At 40.5% G+C, this 24,573-nt stretch overlaps 1 protein-coding gene across 2 annotated transcripts in view; it reads right to left on the reverse strand.

Annotated features, from left to right (window-relative positions):
- Nucleotides 1-18,697, reverse strand: part of slc4a5a (solute carrier family 4 member 5a) — a 34,886-nt gene extending 16,189 nt beyond the window's left edge. For both annotated transcript variants that reach the window (XM_061818564.1, XM_061818563.1), the window contains exons 1-8: nucleotides 18,603-18,697; nucleotides 15,829-15,958; nucleotides 14,233-14,393; nucleotides 12,258-12,410; nucleotides 11,766-11,876; nucleotides 9,990-10,045; nucleotides 4,516-4,673; nucleotides 4,345-4,432 (exon numbers count right to left, since the gene is read on the reverse strand). In XM_061818564.1, coding sequence (XP_061674548.1) covers nucleotides 4,345-4,432; nucleotides 4,516-4,673; nucleotides 9,990-10,045; nucleotides 11,766-11,876; nucleotides 12,258-12,410; nucleotides 14,233-14,393; nucleotides 15,829-15,958; nucleotides 18,603-18,660 — 915 coding nt within the window. In that variant the 5' untranslated portion in view covers nucleotides 18,661-18,697. The remainder of the gene's footprint in view (nucleotides 1-4,344; nucleotides 4,433-4,515; nucleotides 4,674-9,989; nucleotides 10,046-11,765; nucleotides 11,877-12,257; nucleotides 12,411-14,232; nucleotides 14,394-15,828; nucleotides 15,959-18,602) is intronic.
- Between the last annotated feature and the right edge of the window lie 5,876 nt (nucleotides 18,698-24,573).

Consider the following 24,573-nt stretch of genomic DNA (forward strand, 5'->3'; position numbering starts at 1 on the left):
ACAGTATTTCATTGGGAATATGTTATGGTGATCAGTATAATGGATGCGGTAAGCAAAGTAAAGAAAATGTATTTGCATACAGAAGGTGATTCAATGCACTTTACATGATTATACTGTAAAACACTCACACTTGGGGCTGACGCCACCTCTGTTTGCAACTTATTCCATTTTTTTTGCAACATGATAGCTATATGCTGCTTCACCATGTTTGCTTTGGACTCTGCACTCCACACACTTGAGTCAGTCAATCTCAGACCCCTACTCGGTTTGTATTCCATCAGCATTTCTTTCATTACTACTGTATATGCACTTTAGTATATTATCCTGAGTTTGTTATAAGAGGGGTTTGGCTCATTTCAACCTCTGTTGTCCTTTGGAGACTTGTTAAACATAAATTGTGCAAGCCATATTGACATTTCAAACCCAGCTGGATTTCATTTAAGAACACCTGCCAGTTACCAGCTAATGATGCGCTCGAGGCTGAGAGTCAAGTACGGGGGAGCATCAGTCATGAAAGCAAATGATAGGAGGGATTCTAACCGACAGCAAAAAGAGTCCATTTTCATCATCCATTCTATCTTTGTGAATGGAAGCTGGCAACAGTGCAGGTCTGTACTCAGTGAGATTAATAACTACAACACTGAACAAACATGACTCTCACAGAGTGGCCTTTAACATTTGAAATCACCAGACTGATAGCAGACATATTTTCCCAAGAGCAGCAGCACGCTCATTGATTTTCCCCCACCAGCACAAACAACTCAACTTCATCTTGGACTAAGGTTTTTTTTTTTTTTTCCTCAAGGCTTTTTCTCTGCCTTTCATTTTATGAAAAGTTTGACAAGCAATCCACACTGAGTGTAGGTTTAATAACATGGTGAACAATTAATGAAACATATGTTTCATAACTTAAGCCATATGAGCATATATAAGTTAGACATGGCTGTGTGGAATTAGTTGCAGTACTTTTCAGCCAAATTTAAATCTCCCCCACATGCAGCTTTTTAACTATGCAGTAAATTTAATGAAAGAACAGTAAAAATCGTTAGTGAGTCCATTAATCTTTAATGCCATTCAAATCAGTCTTTAATCTGTTTGAAATGTAAAGAATTTCCTTTAAATTGATCCTCACTAATGTAATCACCAAAAGGTGATGGGACTACACGTTAAACTCTGAAGCATAGGTAAACATTTGTAGTTAGAATGCTCCCTGAAGCTCTTCTTTTTCTTCTTATTATTCTTCTGCTCTTCTTTTTGTAGTAATTGTTTTTAAAATCTCAAGTCTAATTTTCAATGAAGAACGTCTTTCACTGAGAATGATTATACTCACAAGGTGCCTGAGTAAGCCTAAATATTGGCCAGTGTACTGTATCATGGTCAAATCTGTACAAGGTGCATAAAATGTGGAGTAAAAAAGCTTTGGATTCCATATTGATTAATTATTAGACAATATTGTAATATTATAGTCTTACATCTGGGATCAGGAGAAAAAATGCATCAAGTACCAAGATGGCAGGTGCTCACCACTCAAGTATTTTCTTTTTGTTATTTTTGCTCTTTGGCTGACACTTCGCGACTTGCATGACAGAGGACTTGTTAGGCATTGGGGAGTACCCTCAATACCTTTTTCTGCCAACTTTCACAAATCAACATTTTTTTCCCTCAGAACTACTGACCAGTGGAGCAGCTGAGTTCTATCGTGCATGAAGGAAGTCTAGATGGCATACTAGGGGTAAGAGAGCTGACATCCTGGTCAGGCTGTGACAACAAGGATTTCGCCATACAAATCTACGCTCTCTACCCAAATAAACAAACATGCTTTATCTTCTTACAGTAACGACCAGTAATGACTTTGCACACTCTGCCGCCTTCTGCTTCACAGAAACTTGGCGTTGTGCATGCATTCCTGACGACACTGTACCGCTCCATATCTTCCACCTATACTGAGCAGACTATGACATGACGCTATTGGGGAATACAAAAGGTGGTGGATGTGCTTCTAACTCAACAAAAAAAACGGTGCACCAACGAAAAATGCTGTACTGCAAATGCTAATAAAGGAAACAAACTTGGGAAAAAAAGGGCTCACATTCACCCTTCATTATTCCTGAAGACTTGAACAAAGCTAAACTTAACCTCAAGCTCCATAAATACAAGCTGTGCTTTAACTGTCCCATCAGGGAAAGCTAAATTCTTGACCACGCTATACCACGCTGAAGTACTCATACCGTCCCATTCCCCATGTAGGTTAAGGGCTCCTCTGATCGCTGAATCAGAATCAGCTTTAATGGCCAAGTATGTAGCAACACACAAGGAAGGCAGTCGGTGCTGCCCTGGTACGACATTTGCTGTTTAATTCACTTAATACCGACATACAAGCACAAAGTTCAATGTGCTTAGTTTGTGATGAAAAAGGTGAAGTAGACTAATGAAGCAAAGATGGAACTTCAAGACTGTTTAGACTGCACAGACTGGAGTGTCCTTGAAACTTCAACTGGCAGCTTGGATGAATATCCGGACACTGTTACAGCTTACATCAACTTCTGTGAAGACGTTTCTGTACCAGCAAATTTTTGTTGGTTGCTTTTGCATGTTCAATAACAACGAGTTGTGGTTCACTGCAAAACTTTGCCAACTTTGCCAGGCCAAAGAGAATGTCTATCAAAGTAGGGACAGAGTCCTGTTCAATCAGACCAGAAACCAGATGACAAAAGAAATCAATATTACCAAGAGAAATTACAGAAAAGCACTCCGCTGATAACGACTACGGATATGTTTAGCAAGTATTACAATCACAAACCAACTACAAGGGGACAACAAAAAAGCACCAGCTGATGACTGAAATGCCTTCTACGCTGCCGCGTTGGCTCGCGTACGGCAGCGGCGCTGAACAATGCTCCCGACAATGGCACACTCAGCCGTGTGCGACGACAACGCCGTAAAGTAGCCCGGCTCAGCTCCACGATAAGCCACGTCCGCCGGTCATGGCTTCGGGGAAGGCTGGGCCTTGGGCTCGTGGACGGCGGCGGCTCTGAACAATGCTGCCGACAATGCCGTACTCAGCTGCGTGCGACGACAATGCTGTAAAGCACCCCAACTCGGCGGTGTTGTTCATCACGCAGGACGGCAGCTATGAACAACGCTGTAAAGCGGCCTGGCTCGGCGCCATGATAATCACCTCGGCGCCGAAAATGAGTCACCTCGGCCGGGGTAGCTCATCACAGCCGGTCGCTGGCCTTGTCAGCTGGGGTGGCTCGTCTCACCGGCCAGCTGTGATGAGCCGTGACGGCTCATCTCCGCCGCGGAAGTGGATCGGATGGGGAGGCAGTTTGGCCATGATAGCATATCATCTGAATATGGCTCGAAACAATAGGGTAATATTGCCCCGGTAGCTTCATTCGGTTGTGTGATGTTCTCTTCTTCGAAGAGAGCTTCCGTGTCAGAAGGGGCGTGTTCATCTCCCATAGTAGCGTCCACTGCGTGTTTTCAATGGCGAATGTCTGGAGTGAAATCACGGACAGGGGATGCAGCCAATATGGCGACCACTTGGACGTCATCGAATGACACTTCTGCAACTTTGCGCATGGATGACGCGCTCTCCGCTCATATATATTTTTTTGTATAGAGATTGAAGTGAATAATGTTATATGTATTTTTCATTACAATATCTATTTTAGTATTTATATAGGGATGACACTTGACCTTTAAATCTGGAACACCTTGACGGTGCAGGGACCTATGCAAGGGTTCTGTTCATGGACTTCAGCTCTGCATTTAACACCATCATCCCTGAAGTCATCTCCTCCAAGTTTCTGCACTCCAATGTCTCTCCTGCCATTTTCCTTTGGATCTACAGTATCCTGATTGGTAAGTCACAGCCTTTGAGGCTGAAGGACACTACCACATCCACATGCACTATCAGTAACAGGCCCCCCTAGAATGTGTTCTCTCTCTCTCTCCACTGTTCGCTTTCTACATGGGTGATTGCATCTCAACCCACCCTGTTATCATACTCACAAAGTTTGCAAATGACACCAGAGGCATCAGCCTCATCAGTCTGCATATTGACAAGAGGTGGAGCAGCTGAAGTTTTGGTCCAGGCAACACAAGATAGTGGAGATTATTGTGGACTTCATGAAACACCCAGTGTTTTAGGATAATGATTTTTTTTTTCACCAGGTTAAATATTTATTTCTGTTGATGATGAACCTTAAGGAAAATTTTACATACAACAGAACATTTGCATCGTTTTCAGTTGTAGTCAATGTAACAAAGCATTGAACCTTAGGGTCCAATATATTACATACTCAATGCCAAAAACATTTTCAAAATCTAATTACTTACATCATCAACCATCAGCGTTGCTATGGCTCGGCCTATTTCGTTATATGACTTGGCCTTTCCCTGTGGTCCCAGGAGAATGAACAGGAATCTGTGCAGTGATGAAACAAAGATGAGGTATCTGCGGGGGAAAGATTTGGTGTGTGACATTGACAAAGTGAAGAGCCATTTTACCTGGTCGGCACAGGCACCTCAGTCAGACCTCCTAGTGTTGTAGCTTGGGACAGGCGAACAAAGGCAACAAAGGGTTTGTTGAGGAAATCCACTTCGCCCACCAGCACATTGGATGCCTCTGCATCCCTGGGAATCTTCTTCATGAATTTGTTTTTCAACTAATGATAACAGAGATATAGTAGTAAGACAGTGTCTTATAAGATACTAAAACAATATTGGGCCACATTTACCAGCTATTCTAACCAAATTTTCATTCTAAAATCTACTCATACACATTCTTGAAGATGATTTTGGTATTCAAACATGTTTTCTTCTGGCAAATCTCATCACATAAACATGCAAAATCAGTGCTTAGTTATGTGTGAGACCGGCAGTGTAGTAGTGTACACAGTGGTGGCTTTGCGCACGACCATTCATTTGCAGTCTGTACACAGAAGAGTAAACATCTGCTTTTCTGAAAGGAATTGTAGAGTTTCAAGGGGTCTCCACTAACGCCATAAAATGTTGTAGATTTCATATTCAATGCTTTCTACGCTTTTCTTCATGCTTTTGGGAGAAATATATGCTGCCATCCAACCAACGTCTTTTTCATGGACCCCCAACTTATTTCAAAAAGACAATGTTAAATCACATTCACGTGCTACAACACCATGGCTTCATAGTAAAAGAGTGAGGGTACTCAACTGGCCTGTTTGCAGTCAAGACCTGTCTCCCATTGAAAATGTTTGGTGTATTATGAAGTGTAAAATACAACAATAGAGACGCCAGACTGTTGAACAGCTGAAGGTCTACATCAAGCAAGAATGGGAAAGAATTCCACCTACAAAGCGTCAACAATTAGTGTCCTCAGTTCCCAAGCATTTAATGAATGCTAAAAGAAAAGATGATGTAACACAGTGGTAAACATGATCCTGTGCTAGCTTTTTGGGAATGTGTTGCAGCCATAAAATTCAAAGTTAAGTAGTATTTGCTCAAAACAATAAAGTTTATCAGTTTGAAAACTAAATATATTGTCTTTGTAGTGTATTCAATTTAATAAAGTTGAACATGATTTGCAAATCATTGTATTCTGTTTTTCTTTTTTTAACACAGCGCCCCACTTCATTGGAATTGGGTTTGCAATTTGAACCAGTGTGTAAAAATTCTGAATATTCTGACTAACAATTGGATTTATCGTGATGGAGAATAGGATATATTGTACAGTATATTGATTTCATTTTCAGTTTTTTCATCTTCGTTTTGGCCATGAGTATAAAGAAGTGGCTAAATAATGCGAGCTGGTCCATAGGACTTTTGGGGAGCACATTGACCTGTATATTCATTTGTGAAAGTGTAGCAACAGTTTAGTAGCACAATAACACTCAATAATAGAGAGCCTTGCCAATAACCCACAGCCTGAATCTGTAGCGCCATGTGCGGGCCAAGCACGGGGCTAATATGATCCATTTTCTATCAGCTCAATATTGACACAGACAATGGTGGAAAGTATCCTCTGCCCACTGTCACATGGGAAGCTATAGGTCAGTAAATAGAATCGGACTGCCCTTTCCAGCACATTGTGTCATCCTAAACACATACATTTTAATTTATTGCTGGCACAACAGTCAACCAATGTGAATAACATTTATTTCGACCCACAGTATGCGTTTTGAAATCCAGAAACTAAATTGAAACAGCAGCACACCCTTAAATCTGTCTAAGCATGTGTCAGGGGGCTTAAGGTCCATTGTATGAGCCTTGAAAATGAGTCTGTTGTGTGCGAGCACGCTTCCTTTATCGCCGGCTGTCACCTTCAAAGACTGATGGCACTAAAGGCAGGCCCGCCTCTCACCACACCAATGAAGCATCAATTCAACACCTCAGTGAGGTACTAGGTGGTAATTGCAAAAATAAGTGGAAAATAAAAGCTACATCGATATGCTTCAGGGTGGAAAATAGACATTATAACATTGTAAAGGAGCTGTAGGAAAATGAATTTAGCCATCAGTCATTGTAGTGGACAAAAAGTTACAAGTTCTCTACTCAGATGTCAAATGTTTAATGATAAGCTCTCCTTCAGCAGCACAATTTTAGCCATATGTGCCTAATATTGTCCTTTCAGATGTCGTTGGAGTTCGTTTTATAATCCTCTACTACAGTAAACGTAAAAGAGTAGAATGCCTAAACCGGTAGAAGAGAAAACTGAGAGGAGGAATACAAAGTGGTGAAACTCAAGAAATCCAAGATGGTAAGTATATATAACAGATTAAATATAAAGTCGAGATGGACAAGTGCAAACAAATAATGAAGCATGGTTTGAAAAGATGGATGAAACATTTAGGGCAACCAATTCATTAAAAAAACATTCAAAAAGAAGGTTGGAGGACGTAGACTGCAATTAGGGCAAATTTAGAAGGCGGAAGAGAAAATGCTATTGTGGAAAAAGAAGAAGAAGAACAGGGAAGCAGCTGGTCCTGAAGATGTAAGGAAGGCTATAGGAGAGATGACTGTGATGTTCCTGACTTCAACAAGAACTTGGGTAATGAAAACTATACCACAGGAGTGGAAGAAACTACTTGAAGCCAGGCTACGAAACAAATAATATTTTGTGGGCTGCAATATAGTTTCATTCAATGGTCATAGAGAAGCACAGAGTAGGTCAGAAAGAGCTATACTGTATATTTAGGAATGTGAAAAATATGATAGGGTAGGATCTGAGTATTTTATGAGAAAGACGTGATAGAAAAGTAAGCCAAAGTGTTGCAAAATATGTACGAGACAGTAGTGAAATGTGGCACAGGAGTGACAAATGGCTTCAAGGTGGAGGTATGACTGGATCAGGGCTCAACCCTGAGCCCCTTCTTGTTTGTGAGAGCAACGGAGAGGGTGAGGTAAGGTAGCCCTCCCAGGCAACTATGATGCTTGCAGGTGACGGTGTAATTTGCTATTCTATTTGCTAGGAGAGCTCATGGAACCCTTGTCAGACCGGTACACTCTTGCTCTAGCTCTTTTGATGCTCCATGTGCAGCCTGTAGATTTACAAATCAAAAACATTTAAGGGAAAGTTAACTATTTAGTTTTGTTTGCTAGGCCTGCCCCGAGCTAACGAGCTAGCCTTTGTGTTAATGAGCATATGAGTTAAGGAGCTTAACATTTTGCAGCACTGCGGCAAACTCATTTAAAACATCAGTTCTCTCCGAGTAGTTGTGTGCTAGTTCCCAATTGACACAAACACAGGAAACATTAACGGTTTATTAAGCACAACCTCAGTGGCTCAAGTCATTCAGCCAGTAGCTAACAACAGCTAAATTTAACGTTTATTTGATTCATAGATGAAGGGGTCATCTTCAGCGGGCCGAACACACAGTAACTGGATTTAATGGACACTTTTTTTGTCAGTCAGATAGAAATCATTCCGAGAGCTCTGGTCAACTGTCATTTGTGACGTGATCTTTCCCGAGCGAGTGTTTACATGAAGTGCACTACATTTACTCTGAACAGTGATGTGCACATCGTCAATAACGTCACATCATTCACCAAGATGGAGGCCCATCCTCTATTCCCCACCAGAGTTGGAAATGATTTTATATATTTATCATAAAAAATGCGTGATTTAAAACAACTTTGTAGTAGTTAAAAAGAATCTCACAATCTCTGTCAGCAGCTACCATATTTATGCCATGCGCAAACGATGACGTCACTAAGCATTTATGTGGAGATGAAGAATCCGCAGGCAGACCTTTTCCTGACTCTATTTCAAATGATGGCCTACATGGAAACATTTACTTCTGATTGGTTTGGCAAAAGGAATAGTTCACCTTTGTGTATTCTGTTTGAGGTTTTTATTTGGAGCATTTTAATTTGGTTTGGGCTTCAAAACCGATGACAATCGGAATAGAGGACTCCATCTTGCCTTGCAGTTCTTTATTCTTTATTTCAGACCCAAGGGATCCATATCAGAGTAAAGAAAAAATAATTTAAGAGAGAAACAAGATTGTAAATTACATGAGCAACAATTACAATAGTAACAACAATAATCATAAAAAAAAAAACTATCCTAAGAAAAAGGGTGGGGCTTATTTTTCATGATTTTAGAGCTATTTTCAATCATTCGTTTGTGACCATTTTTAGGAAAATATATCGTCTTATAAAATTGCTATCGTGACAGGGCTAGTTATATGCTTCTCTTCTGTTATATGCTTCATCAAACTAATTTTGATATCATTTAGAGACAACCCAAGAAAATACAAAATGCAGTTTTCAAATGACAATTCAATTTATTAAGCCACAAAAAAATATCTGAACCTTTTTGACCCTCTGTGAGAAGGTAATTGCCCCCTTGTTACATCACAAAGTCAATGTGACTAACCACAAATTTGGGAAAGGTGAGTCTGAAAAAAGTTGCAAAGCCTTTTCCAAGGCTTTGGAGCTCCAACACACCACTGTCAAAGCCATAATCCACAAATGGAGAAAACTGGGAATACTGGCATATCTTCCCAGGAGTAGACAACCAACTAAAATTACTCCAGGAGTGTGACGACGACTCAGCCAGGAGGTCACAAAAGAACCTTGAACAACATCCAAAGACCTGAAGGCCTCGCTAGCCTAACATTTGACAAAAAACATCTTGATGATCCTCAAGACTTTTGGAGATGGATGATGGTGGCAGTGTGATAGTTTGGTCCTGCTATTGGGGCTCCTTGCTGCCTCAGGACCAGGACAACTCACTGTACTATCTGTACTGTACTGATTGACTGTGATTGATGGAACAATGACGTCTGCTGTGTACCAGAAAATCCTGAAGGAGAACAACCAACCATCTGTTCGTGCCATCAAACTCAAGCGCTCTTGGATCATGCATCAGGACAATGATCCGAAACACACCACCAAATTCACTTCTGAATGGCTAAAACTCCTCCCAAATTTAAGGTTTTGGAGTGACCAAGTCAAAGTCCGGATTTAAATTCAAATGAGGTGCTGTGCTGTGACCTTAAATGGGCAGTTCATGCTAGAAAACTCTCCAATATGGCGGAGTTGAAACAATTCTACAAAAAGAGTGGGACAAAATTCCTCCAGAAAAACTCCTCACCAATTTCCGCAAACAAATTATCAGGTTCACTTTTTCACAAAAGGCCAGTAAGGTTTGTAATTGTTTTGTGCCTTAATAAATTGAATTATCATTTCCTCGGGTTGTCTCTGAGGGATATCACATTTCATTTGTTGATTTCAATATTATAAATAAGATTTGATAGATATGCAAAAAAAGAAAAGAAAAGAAACAGAAAATATGTGGGGTGGAAATACATCTTCAAGGCACAGTAGTGGTAGATGAGTTAAAAATTAACCCCCCAGGCAGAGGAGCTAAAGGAAAACCAAAGAGGAAGCTTATGGATGTGGTCAGAGAGGACATGACTATAGTATAGTTTTAACGTTATTATTATTATTTTTTGTTATTTTTTAACTGTAGAATGTATGTGTACTTGTTAAAGACTTACCTGGTCTGTGCTGGGCGTATCTGCAATGTCATTCATACTCCTACTCTGAGCGTGACCTGCTGGGTGACAACAACAACGACAAAGACTCTCGCTTGGGCAGATCTACAAATAAGATGCAGTGTGTTTGCTTCATAGCATTAATTTGTTACTCGTAATTCAATGTTACCCTAAAACTGAGACATAAAACAATGTGTATTCAAACAAAAACTGTTCAACCAAAAAAAAAAATCAAAAGAAAGCCTGTTTGATTAATGCCAGCATCTAATGTGAAATGCCACAAATCAGCTAAAATAACAATAACATAATTATAACCCTTCAAATAACTGCTACTTGAACAAACAGAGCAGCAACACACAAAAACAGTATACCGCATAATCACAGGCAAATATACTGTTTGCTCTGTGGGAACGGCCATTACAGAAACTCTGTAAGCGACCTTCTCTAGCTGTTCCTCTTGCTCTATCTATCTATCTATCTATCTATCTATCTATCTATCTATCTACTATCTATCTATCTTCTCTATCTATCTAGCTCTATCTATCTATCTATCTATCTATCTATCTATCTATCTATCTCTATCTATCTATCTATCGATCTATCTATCTATCTATCTATCTCTATCTATCTATCTATCTATCTATCTATCTATCTATCTATCTATCTATCTCTATCTATCTATCTATCTATCTATCTTCTATCTATCTCTATCTATCTATCTATCTATCTATCTATCTATCTATCTATCTATCTATCTATCTATCTATCTATCTATCTATCTATCTATCTATCTATCTATCTATCCATCCATCCATCCATCCATCCATCTATCCATCTATCCATCTATCTATCTATCCATCCATCATCCATCCATCCATCCATCCAGAAGTGGTGCATGACGCAGCACATTGAGGTACTCCATTAATGGCGCGCAACGGTAATTGTGACATTAATGACGTGTGTGGTAAAACATGTTTTGGGACAACTTGTGGAGTGAGTTGTGAAAACAATGGCCGTTCGATAACACTTTTTATACATATATATATTTGTACGAATATTGACTCTTGAGTAATCACCGATACTGAGTAACAATTCCACTAGTACCTTTGCGGCATAAAATCTAATGTAACACAATGACAGATACGTGTCAACAAAAATGGTTTCTTTCTTTCTAGTGCTCATGATAATTCGTCGATGTGTCAAACTGCTCCAGTGTAACGCCAATGACTCTCTCAGCTGGTAAAGGAATATACCACACTTGGACAATATGCACGTATTTATCATTGTTGTAACAGCTAGCACTGACTGCTTATTTTAATGAGGAGGAAATGAGTAGCAGCAAAAACAAGGGAATAGGAGCATCCTGTACTAATTTCATGGCAACATCTTGGAGAATTTAAGATTGTTTTTGAGCTACAGTTCCACAAAGAGTGCTTACAGGGTGAGCAGGGAGCAATTTGAAAAAACATTTTGGTATATCGTTTACCAATTGTGACAAGACTTGGTGTTGTGAGACTATGACTTCCTCCATTTTTCTCGCATTGAATACCAAATACCATTTTCAGCATCAAATGCCTTCTTGCCTCCCCGTCACATGGCATTCCATTTCACCTCTTTTTTTGCCTTAAGTATCGATGGCTGGTATCACTGATACCTTGAAATAAAGCTAGTATTAGTCCAATACCAGCTTTAGTTGATGTAGTGCCCTGCCTGATATCTCCTATCAGTAGTTGCCAACCCTTGTAAAAACCCATAAAAAATCATTATGTAGACTCTCACGCAGGCGGCCATAGGTTCCAGACTGCTGCTTGATTCGGAGGTCCTCTGTGGATCTGTTATAGTTGGCCACCGGGACTGGGCCAGGTGCCCCTCTGGCCCCCACTGAGCGAGCTAACAAGGAAGAGATAGAAACAGAGGACAGATTGGATTCTCGATGGCAAAATTGCTCAGCCATCATACATTGATATATTCACTGTAGACGTGTTGTCATTCACAAATGGTGACATATTTAAAATAATTGGAACGTGTCGCATTATAAATATCAGAATAAAAACACGGGAATAGAAAAAAAAAACAATACTATGGCTGCATGTTTGGCTTGTAATGGCTTGTCCTACTAATGAACCCCAATGATGGTGGGACATTCTGTAAACTATGTCCCACGTTGGGAATTGGAGTATATAGGAGCAATGTGCAGATTTGTTGTTTGTATTTAATTTACATAGCAGGAGGGCCTTATTTTCCAGTCGAACAGTACATTCATTTACTCACAAATGGTTGAACTAGACTTTCCAATGTCAGCGAGAGAGCGATGGATTGGTTTCTTGGTCTGGTGTCGATGTTTCCTCAGCAGAACAAAACTGATTTTTTCTCGCAGCTCAGGCAGGATCATGCCTTCCTCTATCTGTCTTTCAATGATGTCATCTATAAAAACAAATATTTAGGACCTGATTTGCTCAAGGTTTTGCATATTCAAAAATGGGTGCAACTTTATTGCGCACTTAGACAGATGTGTAAGCTCGTCCATTAACCAGAAGGTAAATAAATACAGTTTTCACATATTGTAAATTTGATATACAAGTTGAAGTGAAGCTGTGACAACACATAGAAGAAGAAGACAATATTGGAATTAGTTCAAGCTCAGATCCACAACTCAATGAACTCACTATTCTTAAGAAATGAATATGTGCAATGCTGCATTACTGTAGAGCTAATAGATACTAAATACACGCTAAAAATGTCTGATTCAGTTTATTAACTTTATGGACAGAATTTCTGGGTGCAGCTGAGATTTTGAGGGATTCCAGTTTGGTAGCCTCAACATTGTGCCTCTGCTTTTCCCGGATTATTTGGTTATTATGATTTCATCAAGCCATGGTTTTCAGCTCTCGAGGATCTGCTTTTTGAGTGAGGGAAGAATGGAGCAGGAGATTGACAGGCAGATCGGTGCAGGATCTACAGTGACCCAAACTCTGCATCGGTCTGTCATGGTCAAGAAAGTGGTGAGCTGAAATGCAAGGCTCTGTAATGTACTGGTCGCTCTACGTGCCTATCTTCACCTGTGATCATGAGTTGTGGGGCATGACCAAGAGAAAAAAATCATACAAGCAACGGAAATTGGTTTCCTTCACAGGGTGTAGGGGCTGTCTTTAGAGATATGATGGCAAGCTCTGTCATCCGGGAGGGCTCAGAGTAAAGCTGGATGAGGTGGGTCGGCCATCTGGTTAGGATGCCACCTGGATTCCTCTCTGGTGAGGTGTTCCAGGGATGTCTCAACGGAGAATTTCTTGCAATTGTGTTCTTTTTTATTCTGTCCATTTAGTTCTATGGTGTAAAAGAAATGAAACATCTGTGAAAGGAACTGGAGTCTGACAAACGAACTATGGGCGGCATATGAATATTGATTTAAAAGTCAGTGTGGGGTCACTGATGGTGTAGTGGTACACACCCCTGACTGCGGGAAGCGTGGTATCGATTCCCGCTCAGTGATGGTGTCGATATGTGCCTTGCGACTGACTCGCAACCAGTTCAGAGAGTAGTCGGCCTTTTTCCAATGTTAGCTGGAATAGGCTCCAGAATTCCCGCGACCCTAGTGAGGATGCCCTCAGTATGATTATGAGCGCAAATGGTTGTTTGTCTCTATGTGCCCAGAGATTGGCTGACAACAAGTTCAGGGTGTTTCCTGCCTTTCCCAAAGATAGCTGGGAGAGGCTTCAGCAACCCTTGTGAGGATAAGCAGCTCATATAATGGATGGATGGATGTCAATGTCAACTACGAGCTCCTCTGGCTGATTGGCATATGGTTCGCTCTCTATTGGGGTACAGGGCGATTCATTGATGTGATCGCAGAAAACATCTGAAACGTCAAAATGAACAAGTCCAGAACACAGTGATGAAAAAAGAGGGTAAATAGAAGAAAGAGAGGTCACGTTGTTGTTAATTTGGGTTTATCCCTTTAGATGTGACAACAGCAAGTATTCCCATGATCTAACCCTACAGTCATGAAATGAAGAAATTGTTCTTGAAATTTTATACTGTTAATTGTTACATGTAAACAAAAGGGAATGTTAAAAGCTATGCTGTTGAACTTCATGGTTAGTGTATGTAAATTGCCAATGGTGAGTGGGCGCCATATCAAATCTGGCCTCGGGCATCACAATGGCTTGGGTCGGCCCTGGGTATGTCCACATATGCCCCGCAAGTTGATATAAAATTCCCAATGCCATGCGAGTTATGAAAAGCTCACCAACTATTTGAGGCAAAGAATAGCCGTCCAGATCCAAAAGAATTATTCCTGTCTGAAGACACGTCCTGAGCTCAAACAGACTGTGCAAGGACAACGTGGACACGTGCGGTTTGCTCCACCTCTCACCTCCCTCCTCTACTTTCTCCTCAAACTTCACCCACCTGAAAGCAAACAGCAAAAACACAGACTGCATCACAGGATGTTGAACACAGGAAGACACGGCAGAAGGCTTTTGGACGTGGAGCAGCGTGGATGTGAAACCGGGCTAGCGGGTCCTCAACTGAGTTCATAGGAAATTGCCAAGTGTGGACATTGTCTTGCCCATTCCAAGAACTTACAAGGTCTAAAAGGTTGTAAAAATATTCTGTCTCTCTTAAAAAGTTAATGTTATCCCCACTGAGCATCTTATTGCTCCCCCCCGCCTGGTGTTTGAGTTGAACTGAAAGGGAGAGAAAAAATAAAGAACAAAACTTTGTGTTATATAAGTTACAAGTATCTATGTGAGCTGAAAATAAAGTATTATTAAAGTGATTTTTTAATCACCCATTTCTGCTCACATCTAATACCTACAATTTAATTGTAATTATTATATTAAAACTTGCAACAGTGCAGCAAAAATATCCAATCAGTGACTGTAGAGACAGAGGCTCAAACTTTTTTTTAAACTACCAATACAGTATTTACCACACAGAATGATTTTTGTATGGTAATTGCTGAGATTTGTGTACCAATTTTTCAACACTCAAGTTTGGTCAGTAAGTTTTAATAAATTAACTTGTCTTGCAACCACAATGTCATGTTGTATAAATAAAAATTATTTACTTGAAAAAAACAGTGGTGGGTAACTGCTGGAACTGCTTGTCTTCAAGCAGGCAGAAAATGCTGCATTTCTCCACTTGAATGTGGTTCACATTTGCCATTTGCTTGAGTACAAAGATTGTAACTTATGTTTCAATGATTGATTGCACTTGTGGCAATGTGCATTCAATCAAGACATACCTGTGATTTTCACCATCTACCTTTGAGAAATACAACCACAGTTTTGACTGTTTCACTCTGTCCGGCATGATTGACAATCACATGTAGTACAGACTTTGTGGTCAGCGGTGGTGTCATAAATGCAAAATTTGCTCATCTGCAAATTACATGTTGCATCCATCATGCGATGCAAACTTTTGCAGTTGTGTTTGACTTTATGGTAAAAAGTAGCTGCCTGCCTGAGTGAAAAATCATGACACTACTGTTACTGACTGTTCACAACAAACTAAAACAAGAATAACCAAACTTTTATGTTAGTGTGACATTTGGAGAGTGAGGAGGAGAGCGAGATGCAAGAATTTTAGACTGCTATGTTGGAATAGCAACTTGGCAACAGAGATAACACAATCCCGCCTGCTGGCCACTGGTTAAAATAAACATTTTTGACCTTGTCCACAAAAAAAAACAATCAAACAAAGAAACAAAAAAAAAAAAACAATTAAGAATCAAAATGAGAGAATCGGAAGTGGAAACGCAATCATTAAGAGTCATACGATGCCCAACCCTGATCTTCAAGGACATGATAAGTATGCAGCATTAGGGCGTGTGAGCAGCCACCTTGCAGACTCCTTCCACTCCAGTTCATCCCCTTCACGCTGCAGAGTGTCCATTTCAGTGAAGAGTGTGGGTGTTGGCATGTCATCATCCTCACTCAGGATGTAGCGAAGCCGCTCAGCAGCTGGTGACACTGAATGGAAAACGAGACGTTCAGAAAAATAGAAATAAATTAGCAGGCTTCACTGAATGGTTGAAATGTTATAGGAACAATGCCAAGCATGTTTCCTTACTTTTGTTCAAATACAGAAGCATTTTTCATAATTGTTGTTAAATTTTCTGTGAATGTGGGTGAGCATGTCACTTGCAAGTTTGCCCACCCAGACAAAGGTTCTGGGTTTCTGTGTTGAGCTTGCATGATCCAGTGCTTGTGTGGGTGTTATGTTTATTCCAGCTTCCTCCCACATTAAACAAGTAAAGACTCAAAATTGTACATAAGTGTAAATATGCATGTGAATGGTTCCTTATCTGTATTTGCCCTGTGAATAACCATCTTGCCTAAAGTTAGCTAGGATAGACCTATGGTCACCCATGACCCTAAAAAATGCAGAAGTCGTAGAAATTGGATGGAAGGATAAATAGGTAATTCAGGTACTCCAATTTGGTGCTGATCCGAGCTGCCTTGTTTAGCCTTGGAAGAGGAAGAAGGAAATCCTCATTGTGAAAAGTGCCACTGCGTCTTCCCTTCTCCTGTTTGGCAGCCAAGCGCTGTCAATCAGCAAGACATTAATAACTACTTGAAAGACTCTATATTCTTTAGAGACTGACAGTACGAGGCCATCTCTAAAGATCCCACATATTTCAATATCTTGTACCCTCAGTGTTCCTCATAGAACCTCAAGTGACCAAATGCCAAAGAAGTTATTCTAAACATGCATGCTTTATCTTTGGTTGTTTTTTTTATTTTTCTAATTTTTTTTAGCACTAGTTCCAAAGGATCACTGATGGTGTAGTGGTACACACGCCTCACTTTGGTGTGGGCAGCGTGGGATTGATTCCTGCTCAGTGACGATCTCAATATGTGCCCCGTGACTGAATGACTACCAGTTCTGAGTGTAGTCGGCCTTTTTGTTAGCTGGGATAGGCTCCAGCATTCCCCCAAACCTTGTGAGGTTAAGCGGCTTGGAAAATGGATGGATAATTCCAAAAGATGGAAAACTGCCATTCATGGTGTTACGTGAGATGTAAGCATATTGTCCAATCCATCCTGCCATTTTCGATAAGTATACTGTTTACAGACTACACCTTGGATTGGTCGCCAATCAATCACAGTGAACTCACACATTAACACTCACACTCAGACCGCCACCATGAGAGAACTCACCGCATGCTATTCGGCAAGTGAAACACTACACTTTTAGTGACATGATAGGTTCTTTTGTTACATAGCCATTTTTAAATTTTGAATTCGGCGAATGAGCATTATCCATATTGTATTTGATTTTTCAAAGAAATATCTTGCTGTTCGCAGGTGCTGAGAACCTATTTTTTAAATTAAACATTTGTTAAACATTTTGACTCTTGTTGACATTTTAGCAACTAACAAAGATGGTCATCGACTCAAATTGATATTCATTGATATGGTAAGTATAACACTGTAACAGTACTTTTGAAAATAGCAGGCTTTGGTCTTATCATGTAGCGATCACTTTCATTTTAAAAGAAGCAGATTAACTGGACCTTATCCTTGACATTTTTTAACTTGGGAGTTGTGCTCAAAGAAATGGCGGGACAAGGAATAAATCAGATGTCTAGTAAAGATGCTGAATCATACGCCCTAAAATGGTTGCAAGTTTCAGGTCTGATGGGGTGCCCTTGAAAATACATCCTGACTGTGCTCCAAGTGAGCCCTACGACACTCTGGACCATTTAACGCCGACCATTTAAAGATATCGTAATGGCAGCTCCTAGGAGGCTGTTATTATTGTCGCTCAGCCCCCAAAACTGACCGTATAATGCAGTCTGTACATTCGGAACATTACAGTAGAGATTAGATATAAAGTTGAAATTATATAACGTACTGTGCACCATTTTCACAACTCCTTGGTTGTGGTAGAAGTTTATACAATGTGATTTTTTTTGTTGTTGTTTGCTTTATACCAATGCATAATGAGCTCTATTTATTTTTTTGAAAAAAATATTTATTGCTTATTGCTCTGCATCTCACGCTACTTTATGGATATTCAGCCATCAACGTTCAGTGTTGTACTGTCTGTCAAAATGAAGACCAACAAAACTTCACCAGTGGTACTGTTGGGTAACAAGCTATATGCAAACCTATAGGTTCAAGTAATTACTGTCCACGTGTTATCCTCTAATGTCATCAGTGATCAATATTATTGACATGCTCTGACGATAGCAACCCAGGGTTTAGTCCTCTTATGTTTCTTTTTGAAATATGACAAAGAGCATTTGCAAAACTACAGCAACTCTAATAAGAGATAGATTACATTCACTGCACGACAGTACGGCATATTAGATTTTCGCTGTCATTCAGATGGTTTCAGAGTATGGCCAAATAGCACTTTCAAAGTAAATAATGAGAAATTGCTCATAAAATTGACTAAATCTTCACAATGGAAATGAAGCCAACCAGGTAGTTTGATTGTTTGTGCAATGGAGAAAAGAGGAAAAAGAGACCATGACAAAAATAAGACATGCTGATTATTTTGCCAGTAGTCAAACACTGCGTCTGAAAATGGAACCGGCAGCCACCAAAATGATTCAACGTCCAACCTTTTTGATAGTGGTCCTACCGACTATGCCCGTCAACTTACTTGTGCAGTTTATGTCTTGGAGACTCTGGTCATGTGAATCCATGAGTCCTTCCTCCATGTCTATGTCTCTGTAATGGTCAGGCTCGTGATTTCTGTGGTGGCTGTAGCGTCTGTCTCTGTCCGTGTTGCTGTTGTCATGACTAGAACGCCTTCGCCTGCGCTTACGCCGATATCCTCGAGGAACTGGTACGCCGATGTAGATGGACTGATGATCTGCTGCCAGTGATGACATAAAGATACGTGAATATGTACAAAAACAGAAGCGCTTTTGAAAATAATTCAGCTTCAACCACCTATGTAGGGAACATACACACTAAGGAAATTACCTGTCGGACCCGCCTTTATGGGACCCGAGGCAAAATTTGATTATGTTGCCCTCTATTTACGTATATCAACAAAGTCGATTGTTGATAATCCAATCATCCATCTTATCCTCACGAGGGTCATGCGGAGTGCTGGAGCCAATCCCAGCTGTAGTCTTGCAGGAGGCAGAGTACACCCTGAACTGGTTACCAGTCAATCGCAGGGCACATAGAGACAAACAACCATTTTGCACTCACTATCACTAGGAGCAATTTAGAGTGTCCCATTAATGTTGCATGTTATTGGGATGTGGGAGGAAACCCACGCAGGGACGGGGAGAACATGCAAAATCCACACAGGTGGGGTGACGATTTGAATCCTGGTCCTCAGAACTGTGAAACCATCGCTCTAGACATCCTTCCCCGTGCCGCCCAAGTACAGATAATTCATTGTTGAATTTCCCCTTGAGAGGTTATAAGGACAATAGGAATTTAAAACAAAGCACAATTTCACAACAAGATCCATGATTTACACAACTTTCCAAGAGATAAACCACCAAAAGCAAGATTCTGAACATCATCTAGCCCTTGTAAAAGTAATACAAATAAACCAGTTTGCTATGAATTTACAGGAAAGGTGTCATCAAGCTAAAAAAAAATTTGGGCCTAAAAATAAACTAACAACAATGTCCAAAATAATTTGTCAAGCTAGAACAACAAAGTGCGAGACAAATAATACAATACAAAACAATACAACACTACACTATGACTGTGATTGAATTACCAAACTGCATTACATGTAAAATACTTTACATTGGACATAAATCAAAGTCCCCACTGTGTGTCGCAATCAAAAGTAGTACTTGACTTTCACAGTGACATTGGCAGATGACATTTTTCATTCCACTTTCATTATACTGCATGATTTATTCTATTCCTCAGTTTATTAACAACCGCTTCCTTAATATTTTCGTTGCACAGATGCCTACAAAAAACAACATCCCTGCAATGTTTTGTAATTTATCATTTGGCAAGCGTGTGAGATCACAATTAAAACTAATTACACAATACTGTAAACGCCATGTGCAATAGCGAAGCTGTTTGTGACACACTCCAAAACACAAAGTCTCCAATTATAACCACGCAGTATGTACAGTAAACACATAGGACACGTTGCCTGTGCATTTTGAGCCTATTTGCAATGTTCAACTGCAAAATATGTTTACGAAAAACCCTGTTTTTCTTCTCAGAGGGCGTCTTTGAAAATATCTCGCTCACCTTCCTGCTCCTCGTAGCGTAGCTGTGAGTCACCCATCCCTCTGTCTCTGTGCTCCATCCTAGGAATTTAGACAAAGAGTGTGACAGAGTTAAAAGTAAAAGCCACAATATGGTTAAAGGTTATTGTTGTATTTCATATTTGCAATCGTAATGGATTTATGTAGATATGATCATGTTGAAAGGTTTTGCCACTTTTTTTATGTTTTGTGCTTTAAGGTACAAACATTGAACACATTGACTTTTTAAAACCTAACTAGCATCATTCTTGTTTTTTTCAGTCTATATCAGAAACATGTTATGAATTAAGTAAAGTTGATAAAGTGGGAATTATGAATTACTGCCAAGATGATATGTGATTTTGATCGTGATGGTATCTGCTTGTTATTTCATCATTTTTTGTGAGGATGCCTGTAAACAATGTGTGTGTTGTTGCTACGATTGTATGTTAGTCATATAAGAGCAACATCAGTAGTGCATCTTGTGCACTGACCCGCATGTTGGTTTATACAAGAGATCAATGGGAAACTAATTAAAAGCCGGGGTAAGTCAATGGAAATTTGCATGCTAGAAAAAAATGTGAGGGTAACTTAAGGCACAACTCTCAAACTCTCACATTAAATGCAACCAGCACAGTTTCAGGCCAGCATGTTTCTACTGAGCAGAGATTCACAACATTGACTGGCAGATATGATATTTGCCGAATGCCACATGCAGATGCGGAGCAGCGGCAGTTCTTAGGGTGGCCCAGTAAAGGCCCCATCGCACCATGACGTTCTGGTCAGCGTTCTATAACGTTTGAGGAAACGTTGATAGTCGCCCATGGTAGCCGGGATAGCCCCAGAAGAGCGTTGTTTGAACACTAGTGAACGTCAATGATCGCTGGGAATCGGCGGAGAACGCCGGACCGGAGAAAAAGTTTTGAACATGCACAAAAGTTCTCACCGAGACCAGCGTTCATCAACGTTTAATTTTAAACGCTATAGAACGCTGACCAGAACGTCATGGTGTGACGGGTCCCTAACACTGAGCAATCCATCCCTTTCCGTATCACTTATCCTCACTTTGGTCTTGGGCGTGCTGGCACCTATTACAACTCAGTTCTGGCAAGAAACTGCCAGCCAATTGCAGGGCATATATAGACAAGTAAGCATTCGAACTTACATTGACACCAACAAGCAATTGACAGTTAGCGTCAATTACCATGCATGTTCTTGCTATGTGGGAGGAAACCAGAGAACCCAGAGAAAATTCACAAAAGCATGGGGAGAACCTGCAAACTCCACATCGGGGATACCAGATTTGAAACCGCGACCTCAAAACTGTAATGCAGATGTGCAGCTAACCGGTCGGCTGCCGTCCTGCCTGCTTTGCGCTTATGTTACGCTTACCACAACACAAAACCAAGCAAGCCTATGACAGTAAATGTTATACAGTATTTGTGAAAGGTTGCTGAAATGCAGGCAGGGCACCAGGATTTTTTTTCGCTCCCGGTGCCAAGGGTGGGCGGCAGGGAGAACATGCAAACTCCACACATGGGGGACAGGGATTTGAGCCCCGGTCCTCAGAACTATGAGGTAGATGCTCTCACCAGTCACTCATTTGCAATATTATTGTCGTATAAAATAAAATGGTGGAGGAGGGTAACTGGGGGTGCAAGTATTTCTGATGGGGCAATAGTACTGTACCCCCTAGCCTCAATGTAGGACCGTCCCTGCTGAAATGTTACGTTCCTCTCCTACTTTTGGTCTAAAGTTAAAAATTGCATCACTGCATTTATTAATTCATGCTATTTTTTATTAATTGCATATTTATTGTATTGTATTAGGAACATTCTTAATTGTATTCTAAACCCCTGACAAGGGACTTAGACTTGACTGAAGGTACAGTGCCTTGTGAAAGTATTCGGCGCCCTTGAACTTTTCAACCTTTCGCCACATTCAAACAAAGATATAACATTTTCATTTTTGTCAAGAATCAACAGGTGGGATACAATCATGAAGTGGAAGAAAATTTATTGGATACTTTGTACTTTTTTTAAACAAATAAAAAACTGAAAAGTGGGGCATGCAATATTATTTGGCCCCTTTACTTTCAAACTCACTCCAGAAGTTCAGCAAGGATCTCTGAATGATCCAATGTTGAACGATGATGATGGATAGAATCCACCTGTGTGTAATCAAGTCTCCATATAAATGCACCTGCTCTGTGATAGCATCATCAAGACCAAGGAACACACCAGGCAGGTCCAAGATACTGTTGTGGAGAAGTTTAAAGCCAGATTTGAATCCAAAAATTTTTCCCAAGCTTTAAACATCTCAAGGATCACTGTGCAAGCAATCATATTGAAATGGAAGGAGTATCATACCACTGCAAATCTACCAAGACCCGGTCATCCCTCTAAACTTTCAGAAGACTGATCAGAGATGCAGCCAAGAGGCCCATGACCTCTCTGGATGAACTGCAGAGATCTACAGCTGAGGACGGAGAGTCTGTCCATATGACAACAATCAGTCGTACACTGCACAAATCGGGCCTTTATGGAAGAGTGCCAAAGGAAAGCCCTTTCTCAAAGATATCCATAAAAAGTCCCGTTCAAAGTTTGCCACCAGCCACCTGGGAGACACACCAAAAATGTGGAAGATGGTGGGGATGAAACCAAAATTGAACTTTTTGGCCACAATGCAAAACAATATGTTTGGAGTAAAAGCAACACAGCTCATCACCCTGAACACACCATCCCCACTGTCAAACAAGGTGGTGCCAGCCTCATGTTTTTTTTCAGCAGAGACAAGGAAGATGGGTAAAATTGATGGGAAGATGAATGGAGTCAAATACAGGGCCATTCTGGAAGAAAATCTGTTGGATTCTGCAAAAGACCTGAGACTGGGATGGATATTGATCTCTTGGAAAATGATCCAAAACATTATGCCAAATATACAATGGAATGGTTCACAAATAAACGTATCCAGGTGTTAGAATGACCAAGTCAAAGTCCAGCCCTGAATCCAATCGAGAATCTGTGGGAAGAGCTGAAGACTGCTTGTTCACAAACGCTCTCTATCCAATCTCATTGAGCTCAAGATGTTTTGCAAGGAAAAATGGGAAAGAATTTCAGTCTCCCGATGTGCAAAACACATGGAAAAATACCCCAAGCGACTTGCAGCTGTAATTGCAGCAAAAGGTGGCGCTACAAAGTATTAATGCAAGGGTGCTGAATAATATTGCACGCCCCACTTTTCAGGTTTTTATTTGTTAAAAAAGTTTAAAATATCCAATAAATTTTGTTCCACTTCATGATTGTGTCCCACCTGTTTTTGATTCTTGACAAAAATTTTTTTTGTATCTTTATGTTTGAAGCCTGAAATGTGGCAAAAGGTTGAAAAGTTCAAAGGGGCCGAATACTTTCACAAGGCTCTGTAGATGCATTTTCATTTTTTAAAATGCAATGTTGTATATATGCTTCCTGTTCAATAAACATTATTTTAATTTCAATAAAAATAAAAGCAACACACATACATTGAGCAGGCTTCTTTTTTTTTTTTTTACCTCACCAACCTGATGATCTAACTCTTGTTGATGTACATACAGTACCTTCATTATTTTCTCTGTATTTCATGGCCCCGTCACACCATGACGTTCTGGTCAGCATTCTATAGTATTAGAGGAAACGTTGCTAGTCGCCCTTGGTCGCCGGGATAGCGCCAGAAGAGCGTTGTTCGAACGCTAGTGAACGTCAGTGATTGCTGGGAACCGGTGGAGAACGCCGGTCCGGAAAAAAAGTTTTGAACATGCACAAAAGTTCTCACGTGACCAGCGTTCATCAACGTTTATTTTTAAACGCTGCAGAACGTTCAAGAATGTTCGTGGAACGTTTTACTAACGTTCGGCGAGCGTTGCAGGCGTTTGGCTATCGTTAGTAAGTCGTTACTGTAGCGTTATGTGGTTGTTACTTAATCGTTTGCTTTGCAGTGAACGACTCACTGACGACCTGTCAACGACCACTGAACAATCCCCTAGCGCACACAGCATGTAACTAAAGTCAAACAAACGTCCTTTGGCGTCCATTGAGCGTCATTCGAGCTTTTCCCATACGTCCATGCATATGGGTATATAAACCGATGCTTTGCATTCTTACTTGCAGTGCTAGTTACTGAAGTCCGCGCCCCACCTTTTTATCGTCTAGGTGGCATGATGCTGACTGTTCAAACTCATGAGAACAACTGAAGTGAGTATGAAATTTCCAACGTTTTCGTTCCCGTTCCACTGTAAAAATTAGACGCCAGCAAAACACTATTCTGTCATTATTCACCCATTTAGTCACACGCTCAACGCGCTTGTCTAACATTGACAAATCGCTCATCGCGCGCCAGTGACACGTTAGTACACGCGAA

This window comes from Syngnathoides biaculeatus, chromosome 4, assembly GCF_019802595.1.
Source record: "Syngnathoides biaculeatus isolate LvHL_M chromosome 4, ASM1980259v1, whole genome shotgun sequence".
NCBI lineage: Eukaryota > Metazoa > Chordata > Actinopteri > Syngnathiformes > Syngnathidae > Syngnathoides > Syngnathoides biaculeatus.